Source organism: Vipera berus (assembly GCF_964194415.1).
Source record: "Vipera berus genome assembly, chromosome: 3".
Taxonomy (NCBI): Eukaryota; Metazoa; Chordata; class Lepidosauria; order Squamata; family Viperidae; genus Vipera; species Vipera berus.
The window spans coordinates 128,592,113-128,604,579 of NC_138204.1; the positions used below are offsets into that span (position 1 = coordinate 128,592,113).

The window sequence follows — 12,467 nt, forward strand, 5'->3', positions numbered from 1 at the left end:
ACCACGGAGACATCCTCGGACAAGTGCTGGCTCTTCGGCTTTGAAACAGAGATGAGCACTGGCCCCTAGAGTCGGAAACAACTAGCACACATGTGCGGGGGAACCTTTACCTTTACCTTTACCAAATGCTGTGATGGAAGCCCTTTGGGCTTTGGAGGTCAAAAATTCAGAAAACATCTCGTCTCTGATGGCTTGTCATGAAACACTTCAACCAAGACAAGGCCTCTCTGGATTTCCTCTCTGTGTGGAAGTTGCTCTCATGAGGCCTCAGGAGCCTTTGAAAATCAACTGAGAACGCTTGTGTGATTTTCGGATGCCTCAGAAGCTGCACAAGAGCAAGGCCTTTTTTGTGCAACATCCAGAGGGTCTGGAGGCCTGACATGTCACCAAAAGTGACATGTCACCAAAAGTGACATGCTGTTGTCACCTGTCATAGGTTTGCTATCACCGATCTAATGGGACCAAGAAGGGCTTTCTTCAGTCGTGATTCCTTCCCTGTGGAACATTATCCCCACAGAAGTAAGACTGGCCCTCACTTGATACCCTTTTAAAAGGCTCTGAAGATAGTTTTGTCCTTGGGTTTGGGGACCCCAAGGTGATATAGACTACATCAAGTGGCTGGTCTGTTGTCCCGGGGAGTTTATTGGGTTTTGTGTTTGGGGTTTTATTTCTGTAAGCCACCTGGAATCACCGTGAGTTGAGTGACCATATGCATTTTCTTAATAAATAAATAATTTGGGCTAGCCCTGCCCTGAATAAATCTCACAGATGTTATCTCCATCATCAAACCAAGTCTACAGTATTTCACATCCCTCCTTAAATTTTTTGACATCATTGGGACCTATTAAGATGGAAAAAGATTACAAAGCCAGTTCTGATTTGAAATGAAAATTTGGGGCAATACAGGTAGTCCTCACTTAAAGACTGCCCTGTTTAGAACCATTCAAAGTTAAATTTGCTCTGAAAAAGTAACATTACAACCAATCCTCATACTTAACAACCATTGCAGCATCCGTATTAAAATGTGGGCATTTTGCAACCAACAGGTGTTTATGACTATTGCTGTGTCCCAGTTGTATGATCACCATTTAAACACTTCACAGCCAGCTTCCAACAGAGCCAATGGAGATGTTGGCAGTAAAATTCCCAGTCATGGTCATGTAAGGTGTCGCCTAATGACCGCAGTAACAACAGCAGTAAATTGATATAGTTACATTTGGCATGGTCATGTGATGTTTCACAAGATTGGTGGAAACAAAACACTGCTTTTCACAGTAAAAACTTCATGTCAATTGTCAAATACAGGCATTGTTGTCTCATGGTTTTGACTGCTTTGTTGAATCAGGATCTGGCTAACCAAGAGAGAGTGATAATTAAGTATTTAGTTGCAGATATTGCAACTACACATGGTGAAAGTTGAATCTTGAGGTGCATACAGGTAGTCCTGATTTAGCAACTACCTAAGCTAGAGACTATCTGCAATTATGACAGTGATGAAAAAATAACTTTATTACCAATCCTCATGTTTATGAGCTTTTCAGATCTTTAAAGCAAAGCAGAAACTTTATAAGCTCATAAGCATAGTTGCAGTTTCACTCTGGCTATTTCACTTAACAACTGAGTTGTCTGTCCCAGTTGGGCTTGCTAAACAAAGACTCGCCCTGTATGTTCATATTGGTTTCAGCTTTTTTTCAACTGATAACAAGTGCAAGGTTTAATCCATGATTTTAAGCATCACATACAAGAAAGTTGGGCAGTGAGTATACCCATAGGTGCATGCAGGTACACATGCACACACACGAGAATATATCCATATAGCATGTGAGAGGTAGAAAAATATCAAGCCTTTTCTTCATCCTAGCAGAAGGTCGTGTTTCTTCACTATTAAATTTATTTGTGGACTAGAATACACAATAGGTCTGAGAGTAGGATTAATACTGGAGAGTTAGTCATTTTGCCCTCTCCCAATGATCTCAATCTCTTCCAATGTTGTCTTCTTGCTGTTGTCTCAGGAACTTTGAGATTGCTTGGATGAGACTTTAAGCCCTCATTAACAGTTAGGTTGACTTTGCTGGCTTGTTACTTTTAGTAGCAACAGAGCGATTATCATTTCCCCCTAACATAGGTCTGATTAATTAAACTGGACTCCTAAGTGCTCTGCAAGCAATTCCTTGAATATCTATTGTATCTGTTGTCCGTGTGGTATGTCATTTTAACATGGATAACACCGATGGATTACTTCTTCCATATTAGCCATGACAATGAAATTTTAACAAGGATGAAGAAAAATATAAATCTTGTGCATAATACATAAATGAACCAGACTGTTTTTTGTACCCCTAAAACTGAATTATCCGAAAACATAAAAGTTAATGTTCTATATTTTTGACTGCCTCCAAGAAATGCATGTTAAGTATGCACACCCAAAAATGCCCAGTATTTCATAAACATTTCCAATACATCCATTGGCTTATATTTCTTGTGTTTGTTCCTGTGTTCATTTGTTATATACTGAATTTATCACTAGAAGTTCAGCTATAGGAAGATGAACAATATAAGTTCATCTGATATAAGTTCCACATCATCTGGCACAAATACAGTCAAATCCAATTCAGAATACACACAAGTTTCCTGTGTGGTACATTACGTACGTTAAAATAAAATAACATAAAGCTGTATGTTAAAATTCAGCAAAGAAATCACCAAGTAGTAGTTATGTTTTCTCTATTTTATTAATAAAACAGATTTTTTGCAACAATTTATTAAAAATGTATTTTCATGCAGTATAAGGGGTATACAAGAAATTCTCCAAGTTCTCTCACTCTTCCTCTCTGTTGCTTCTTAAAAAATAATTCTTACTGGTTCAGTCTGGGTTGAAGCATTTGTGCACTGTCATTGTTGGAAAATGCCATTGGGGCATAGCCTCGTCATAATTTTTTACAGGACATTTTTGCTGCAGGATATTAAAAAAAAAAACCCAGAAACATTGAATAGATATAGTCATTTTATGGGTCTTATTTTCTGCAGGAAATTAGAAAAGAAAAGAAAACTTGTGGGAGAAACTACAGTTGCATTTTAGACAAAGAATGTACTGCGTGATTTAAACCTAAGGAACAGCACACAGTCAGTAGTCACAAAGAGTTACAGACACACACACACACACTCACCGCCAAGAGTCCAATACTTTTGATATTTTTTTGTTTTGTTTCCTGCTATGTTGGAATAATATCTTCTACAGAAATGTTTGTGTATACATTATATACAGTATTATTGTCCTTTTTTGAAAAGTAATATTTATTTGTATTAAATAAAGTCCTGATGAAGTTTATTCATACATTAAGAGAATACTGTTAACATACATACATGCACGCGCACAAGTGCGTGCACGCATGTGCACATCCACACCAGACAACACCTTCAGTGGTTAGTGCTCAAACGGAGTAATGTGTTCTACTTCCTTTGTGGTAAATTTACTCACTGTGGTTCTAACCCTTCCAGATCCTCCGCCTGATCCCTCCATGACCTGTGTTCAGGGAACATTTCTGTCATACCTTCAAGGGATTAAGATTCATGGGAAATATAATCAGGCAGGTGGGATCAGCGGCATCGGCAATGGCATATTCTTTCCTGTGCAGATACTAAATGCTATTCTGGAGACATTTTGTGGAACAGGTTCATTCCTGTGTGGGAACAGAAAGTGCAATAGAAATAAACTACCTCTTCTTCACCATACCTTCTTTTACAAGCTATAATGTATGGTTTTCAAAAAGTGGCCAGTTCCGATGTTGAGCAGTGCAGTTTGGCAAACTGGTATCAATTATAGTGTGAGAATGGCATGTAAGGAAAATGGAAGTGATGTGACAGGCTTAATTTGGTGTGTTTTTTTCTCTCGTCTGGCTAATAATTTAGGTCCAGTGCCAGATTTTTATTTTTTTGCTTTTTTTGTCAGCAATACAAAATATTCTGAATCAACAGGTTACTGGGATGAAGGAAGAATAGGTTTTTTTGGGTGGGGAAAGGTATTTTGACCATCTTCTGCAACAAACGGGCTCTGAAGTGTGCTTTTGTGCCTTTCACATGGTAGGCACATCTTTATCACAGCCGGCTTTGTGATTTAACCTTGCTCAAGATCCTGACAGACTGTGATCGATGCCTTCCCAAACGATACATATATTTCAACTGGTGGAACTATACAGTATGTCATAAGCAGCTCCACTAGTCAAAGACAAAATCAACAAACCTAGAGGCATGAAAAAGTGCAGACTGGAGCTTTCACTCAAACATCCTAGGATGCAGTAAGGCAAGGGTAATCTTAACCCTTGTTTTTAAGCCCCTCCCACACTGAATGCGCAACCTGCAGCAGTGAAGGTGTTGTGAGTTACATAGCAATCGGACGTTCATCCAATGTGGCATTTCTCATGTGTTTGGCCAGGAAAGAAAGGCATCCCCTGAAGTTTTCCATGCCATGTAATTGTAAAGGACCCAGGTGCCTCTCTTTGAATTATGCATGCCCAGTAATCATAATCCTAGCAAGATGTTCTAGAACCACTAGGATAAAAGCAGCACATGTGTGGATCAAATCTTAACAGTAAGTGATGGAAGCCCATTTCATTTGAGTTCTCTTATGTTGCTTTCTAATTCATAGCAGATTCAGTTGCTCCCAGGAAAGAAATCGATTAAATCTATTCTCTTAGGTGGAATCTACAAGAGAGAAAAACCATTTTGCTTCAAATTACTGTATACCATATTTATCTTTTTATCTTTTTTAAAAAATTCAAATCCCAACACTGGCAAACTTGGTTCAGCCTATCCTTATTCTCAAGGGCCACTGTTTCTCACACACGCAGGTGTGAAGCAAAAGTTGGCGTCTGTATGATCTCTGATTCTGCAGAATTCAACTGCAGCAGCAAAGTGTGGTGCCTAAGAGCCCTGCTCCTCTTGCTCATCTGCTCAATTACCTGTACTATTAATTATGCTGTGGTTTAAATCAAGCAAACTCAGGGAGAAAAATCCACCTTGTAGTATGAAGATTTCAGTAGCAATCTTCAGCCTTAACCATTGTCAGATCTAGTTTCCTGCTATTTGCAGAAAGTCACCCCAGGATTCAACCAAACACACAATGTCTTAACAGGAGAAAGAGTAGCACTCTCCAAACCTGGGATGCCTGCTGTAGCCATTTTGAAACCTTGGCCTTGGATTTGCTTCCCCCCAAAGCATTTTCTTCTGCAAGCGTATCTTTAGTTGAATGACCTGGACTCAGTGACGCTGGAAGTCTCCGTTGTCTCACTGAATTTAGTTCCAGGAATTAAGGTCAGCCCAACTAACTATGGTCTCCAGAAGCTGAATGCAACCCCTGGTGTGGTATCCATTTTAGTTACTTCAGCACTCTTTTGATGAGATTTTTCTTCTTCTCCTTCTCATGTTTCACATTTTCAGTAGTAGTATAAAGCTTAGGGATGCTGTGTGGGGTCTGTTGTATTTTTTTTTGGTCAAGTTTAGGTTTCTTAGCCACTTTGCCTCCTATAGAAATTTGAGAAGAAACATGGTTTTGGTCTTTGCAAAGAAATAAAAACGTCCACAAGTATAAGGCTACAGAGCAACCTCTGCCTAATCTCTCCGCTTCACATGCTTTTTCCCAGCAGCGGAGCTGGCCCTCCCTCGATAATGGCCTTATAGCACTAGTTTCTCTGTGGTAAGAGTAAGGATATGTAGAAGGCAAGAGTTCGACACAAAGACGTTCAGTCCAGCCATTGAGTACCAAAAGCAGTTCAGGGAGCTCTGATGTCCTCCTACAGGCCAGAGACCATCACGCGAAAAGATGGCGGCACATGTCTGTGCCGTGGGCTGGCACTGGGGCTGACACATGGACTGGCACAGCTGGCATCAACTCCTCCGATGGATGGCAAATAAGCATGATGAAGAATGGGCAGCTGTAAGGAGAGTCGCCGCTGTATGCTGTGAAGAAAGAACACAGAAAGATAAGGACATTTAGCCAGGTATTCAGTACTGCCGAGGGCTGCTAGCAAAGGGCCCCTGACTTTGGGATGCATCCACTGGGAATTATACTAGAACCTCAAACGATTCTGCAGATGCAGCTGCAGCCAGGACAATGAGCAGAACATCCTCCTTCGTTCTATTCTTTCCTGTCTTAACTAAATTATTCTGTGGATTTTAGCCCCCCTTGCTTTGTGTTTCTTTTTTTATTCATTTATGGAATATAAAAGGTACTTACCCAGGGCAAGATTAATACTAGGTGCATGGCTGTTCTAATACAGCAAGATACTTGCTACATGAGCATAAGCATTTCAGATCTTTAGGGAGCCATTTCGACATATTCAAAAGTTAAGACTTCCCCAAATTATCAGATAATTACTAGTTTGTCGCAAAGGAACATGTTTTGTATAATCGATGTGCAGATTTAACATGAAGATACTTTTAATTCTTGTGAACATCTAGCAAGAAAGAATTACTTTACTTACTGTTCTGGGGAGTTGATATCTTCTATAAAATCTTTGCTTGTTCTGGACGACTCTGTAGTATTCCATTGTGCTTGTGGATTTTGATCAAGATGATTTTTCAGCACTGTTTTTTCACCATCTGGACAAAAAAAAATATTTTCAGACATTTATTAAAGGAAAACTGTGGTGCATTTTTCTATATATTATTTGCAAAACAATGTAATTATTTTACAAATTATGATATTGTTTCTCAAAAATTATTCATTTGACCTAAAACCTAACTCCATCTAGACAACACTATTTTTGTGGTAATTAAATAATACTGTTTCTTATTCAGATTGAAACAAATTATAAACAAATTAGATAAAGAGAAGAAATTTCTCCCCCAAACTAGCATTTACAAAAGACACACACACACACAGAGTCTAAAATTAGAATTATAAATAAACTCAGTTGAACTGAAGAACCTTCTTGATGAGAAGCGAAACGTTTTCAAGGAAAAAAAAACCAAGAAAGTCCAGTTGCCTTTTGAAAAGCATCTTTGGGACATCCATTACCCAGATGATTGAGAATCTCCATCGACAAAAACACTGAGCCTCACTGCCCCAGTATTCAAGTTAAGTTTATTAAAGATCTCATTTTAATTCATAAATTCATTCCTTTGTATTATATGGGAGATGAATGAAGTGTTTGGTCTCATTCCTTTCTCTTCCTCATATTAGATCAGGAACTGGATTAGGGAGCAATGTATGAGAATGGTGACTAATAAAATAGATAACTAGAGCTGAGTTACGCAGATCAGTGTGGATTAAGTTCCAAGAATGAGAAAGAAATCAACATAAAAAAATCTCTGTAGTATTGCCTTTCTAGATTGTTTGGGTAAAGCTGTATTAATGAGGTGCCTACAAAATTTCACTGACATTGTGTAAAATAATGCCATCATAGCATAGTGCTGGCTCTTGTTCTGTTTTACCACATAGGGGACACATGGAACCAATGCCTTTTATATAACCAAATCTTTATTGGGCCTTACAAATTCCATACCTTTGCTTTCTGTAAAATTGCGTATACTGAGAATATCATTGAGCTCCTGATAGTGGTTCTGTTTAATATACGTTGTTTTTTCAGGTGTGTCCTGAAGCTGCATTGTGACTTCTTCTAGAGCTTTGTCCAACTGTTAAAAGAAAAGAATGTTATAAATTATATGAAAACATTTGTTATCCTTCATTCTACTTTTTTTGTCCCACTTTTTATGGACAAAGGCTTTTTACGGATACCAGCTTTATGTAGTGTATTTATTTTAGCTATGCATAAAGATACACATATAAAGAAAGAACTTAAAGTACTATTATTCATCTGTGGAGACATCCATAGATAATGAATCATAAAAGAAAAATCTTTCTTGATCGCTAGTATTCCTATTTCAGTGCTGTTTCTTTGCAGAGGTTTCCTGAGCAGGTGTTAGAATGTATCCAACCTTTTAAAAAAGTCACACAGGTTTTGTCCTATAAATAAATATATTGTTATTCGATCATGCATATGTCTAACCATAAGTACTAAGATTTTTACACATATCAAACCAGTTTTCAGTTTGATGAGTAACAGAATTACACAATAGAAATGATATTGTAAGGTGAAATGGTCAAGGGAAGGACTACTTGCTTTGATTTCATTTTTCATGTGTTATTCCATATTAATGTGTTAAGACTAGACCTTGTTAAATTGTTATAGATGGGTGCTTAGTTTAGGACTATGAATTCTGACAGCTGCTACAGGCATCCTTTGGGAAACGTCCTTCCTCTAATTCTTCTCATGCTCCTAAAAGTAGACAGCAGCATAAAAAAATCTAAGCCGTCCCCAAGGTTTTGGTAGCTATAAAATGGCATTGTGAAAAATCTGGAAAAGCATTCTTTTTTGGTAGCTAGATGGTGGCGGTTATCAAGTGGGTAGTTAAGGAGATCATTCTATTTAAAAAGGTGTCCTTGAAAAGGAGAACTTTGCACTATAATCTCTCCATCTTGACATTCCATCTGTTTCCCCAAGTACTATAGATTGTTTAATGCAGAAAATACAGAGTAAAATGTATAACTATAAACACTAGTGTTCTGTTTCTTAGAAAACATTCTCAGATAAATCTTCATAACTTCTCAAATCATCCAGCTGATTCATTAGCCTTAAGCCTTCTAATGTTTTTATACTGGAAGAGTGAAGTGGCCCTAGCTTCAATTAACTTTGTAATGTGATTGTAAAACTTAAATTAGGTGAGATGTTCATTTAGGCTTCTAATATTTCTCCTCAGCTTTCCTGTTACAAATGAATTAATAAATAACAAGAGCCATCATATTAAGTTAAGCAATGCAAAAGAAACTGAAGTGCATTTAAACCTCTCATGCGAAATTAAGACTTGAATATTAAGAAATCTCTTCTGGCATGGCTGAATTTCATCATTCTCCATCTTTCCACTAAAAATAATGTTCAAGGTAGCTCACAGTAAACCGTATGTAAATCAACAGATTTTAAATTAAAAAGATTAAAATTCTCTAAATTAAAATGATAAAAATAGGCAATAGCCCTGTTCTGTACCAGCCTGCTACCGGCCCTGCAGAAAAGGCAGGGACAACCCCTTTACAAACGGCAAGAGGCTGGAATTACACCTGCCAAATTTATAGCTACAAAAACAAACAAGACACGAACCAAGAAACAGGAGCTTTAAGAAACACGAACTATCCAAGCGGTTGCCTTCAGCAAACCAGCCCTCCCCACACATTCCCCTTATATAGAGTTCAGGGCGTGGCTTCTCTCTGCCTCCTTCCGAGAAGCCCCATTGCCTTCCTCTGTTTACTCCTAATTGACTGCCTCCTGCGTCGGGCGTCCTTGAACAGGGCCAGCTGTGGGTCATCTTCATCCATGCTGTCAGGCTCACACAGCTGGGTCTCCGTGGTGACCAAGTGGGAGGGGCCCGGCTGAGGGCTCTCATCAGCAAGATCTTCAACCCCCTCAGCAAGGTCTTCAACACCCCCCTCCTCCTCCTCTGACTCATCCGACCCAACTGCCGAACCCACAGGCTGACCCTGAATCACAACAAGCCCATCAAATTAAAACCTAATGCACTTTAGCAGAAAGTTAGCAGATACTAAACTGTGTTTCTTTTTTCTTTTCTTTTTAAACATATTTGCCTGGTGGAAGGATGCAGAGATGAAGCTATTCTAGCTTCTCTTGGTAGACATTTCCAAAGGCTGGGAACAGTCACCAATAAAGGCTTATGATTATGAACCGTGATTTCTCTCATGAGCAGAAGAACATTTGTTAACAGAGTTTGTCCCTAGTGAAGTCACTGAGGGAACTAGGGGAATGGCAACATCTTTTGAATTTTTCCTCTCCATTGCTGTGAGACTGGCAGGGAGGGAATCACAAGCCCTTCCTACTTGCAATTCTTGATATCAAGTGTGCAGAAGTTCTTGCTTCATAATTTTACTAACTTGGCCTAAAAATAAAACTGAAAACTCATTTCCATTAAGGGATAAATAAAGGATGCACAGTAGATTTTTAAGAATGGCAAAAACACACCAAACATTCCATCAGCCCTACAAGATAGACCGGCGTAGGAAACACTCCAAGGGAAATTTAGAACTATATTCCTTTAGTAACAAAATTTTGCAAATCTACTTGTTGACCTAATGACTTCTGGATTTGGTATCCAAGGCCATCTCCATGGCTTCCTACATATACTTTTAAAAACATTACCTTTAGAATGGGATATGTGGTCTAGCGCTTTCCTTTACTTCAGCTGTCATACTAGACAGACATGAATATTATATCATGTTCTCATTTACAAGGTTTTACATGACTTCCATACTGTCTCATTTTGGCTGTGTACGTGTGTTTTACATGGTGTATATCCTGTGTGTGTGCACATGTGTAAAAAACATGTAAAATGGTGGGGCAGATTAAAACAAATACATTTTTTAATCTAAAATGAAAGCCAAAGCAAACTCAAGTAATCATATTTTCTGAAGAATGTTCCTACATGAAGCCACAGTCCTAGCAGATGGCCAGCAGCAAACTCCATATAATAAATAGTCCAGTCACTAAGTGCAATTAAACTTCATTGCAATCCAGCTAAATTTTGGAAAATTATGTTCCACTTGAGTTTGGTGGGATAGATTTGGGAACAGTATACCAGTTATTTAAAATGGCACTGTTCCAGCTGTGATGCAGTACCAACTGGAGAAGAGGAGAAAGTTATCAGTAAAATCTCATTCAATTATGAAGATTGGTTAGTGCAGGGGTAGGCAACCTTGGCTCTTTTATGACTCGTGGACTTCAACTCCCAGAATTCCTGAGCCAGCATGGCTGGCCTGGCTCAGGAATTCTGGGAGTTGAAGTCCACAAGTCATAAAAGAGCCAAGGTTGCCTACCCCTGGGTTAGTGTAAGAATCTTTGAGCTGTGTGTATAAACTCACTGTGGTATAGTTGGGAAAAATTTTTTCTGCCAGATTTAAATTAAGGAAGCCCTTTTTAATATTTTTAAGGGAATTGTATTCTATTTCCTCCTCTCTTCCCCACTTTGTTATAGAAAAAAAGAGTAGTATTGTACTTTGAGTTATCTGGTTAGCATTAGACATCAAATTGATGGTACATAATCTATCATCTTTTTTTTCTCTTTCTCTCTATGGGTATTTTTGTACCAAGTTAAAGTGGCTAAGAGATAAATGAAAATTTATCTTTTCTGTAAAATCAACTACCATCCCACCACCAGTTGGCTGAAAAATGGATAATGGTCATAGACAAAGTGCTTGGAAACTGCATCAGGAAAGTAGATTGATTGGGAAAGTCAATATTCTCTCACTATGCTCTTTATCTGATACTTGGGGAAGTTAATTATGTCTTGCTATCTTAGAATGTATCTTAAGAACTACTGTGATTATCGTATGTCAATTATTTGCATTACATAAATGCAAAACGCATCTGTTCAGGACCAGCAAGAGTAGGGTGGCAGCCCACTCAAGAAGCAGACTGGGAATGAAAAAGATCAGGGGCCTACCCCTCCAACTTTGCTCTGAAGGCTCTGAACAAGACTATTCACACCAATACTTCACTTTGAGAAATGCTACTGCTGCAATCACATACCCATGCAGTTTTCTGGACTAGGAATTAAATCCAAATCCTTGCTGTCACAGGAACTCTTCAGAATTTGGTATTGCCTGGGAGTGGTCTTGTGATAGCAGGCACATAAAGGCAGGAAAATATATAACAGCAGCCCTCTATCTTAGGTAGTTGATCTGTTTGGGCTGCCATTACTTCACTCTTTCAGTCCTAAAAACTGGATTTGAAGCAAGTTTCTCTTTCCTGTTTTCCAGGAAATCAATCATTTCCTGAAATCTCAGGGGGAAGTAGAATCATTCTAGAGGTCAGGAACTGCAACAGAGTAGGTGTGCTTCCTTGGTCCTGCAAGATTACATTCTTTAATTGATGGGGCCCAGAGTGCACCCACCCTGCTGGACTGTACTGGACAGATGCAGATAACTGGAAATTTTTCTCATTATCTTCTGACTAGATTAGTCTCTGCTGCTGGTGAGAAGTGCCAAATGAAGATGAATGATAAATCAGAATTTTCAGCAATTCCACTAATCATTTCATTTAAACGTGGCCATAGCCTTTCGGTTATGTATCATTTTAGCAGTATGCAGGATTTTGTCATTGCACATTACATTAAACACCTTTTAAAAAGAAGAATTAAAATATTACCACTGGAGTACATATGGATTAAGATGTTAAAAAATGGCCATGGTGGGTTATGAAATCTGCTTTTATTATACTAAAAATGAGTCAATGCTCAATAACATGGTTTTATTTTTAAAATGTCTCACTTCTTGAAGTACAGAAAATCAATTACAAGTAATACTAGCAATAAATAGTATCAGCAAAATAATGGATGATTGTTCTAATAATAATGATTAAAAAATCCTGGCTGAAAGTTCTCTCAGTTCATAGCTAAAAATACATTCT

General features: G+C 38.3%; 1 protein-coding gene across 1 annotated transcript in view; it reads right to left on the bottom strand.

Annotated features, from left to right (window-relative positions):
• Nucleotides 1–5,693: 5,693 nt before the first annotated feature.
• The window catches only part of GABBR2 (gamma-aminobutyric acid type B receptor subunit 2), a gene marked incomplete at its 5' end in the record, with an annotated part of 404,913 nt that continues 398,139 nt past the window's right edge, over nt 5,694–12,467 (bottom strand). Inside the window, 3 exons of the mRNA XM_081324279.1 lie at nt 5,694–5,955; nt 6,480–6,597; nt 7,503–7,632. Of these exons, the coding sequence (XP_081180405.1) occupies nt 5,790–5,955; nt 6,480–6,597; nt 7,503–7,632 (414 nt within the window). The 3' untranslated portion in view covers nt 5,694–5,789. The remainder of the gene's footprint in view (nt 5,956–6,479; nt 6,598–7,502; nt 7,633–12,467) is intronic.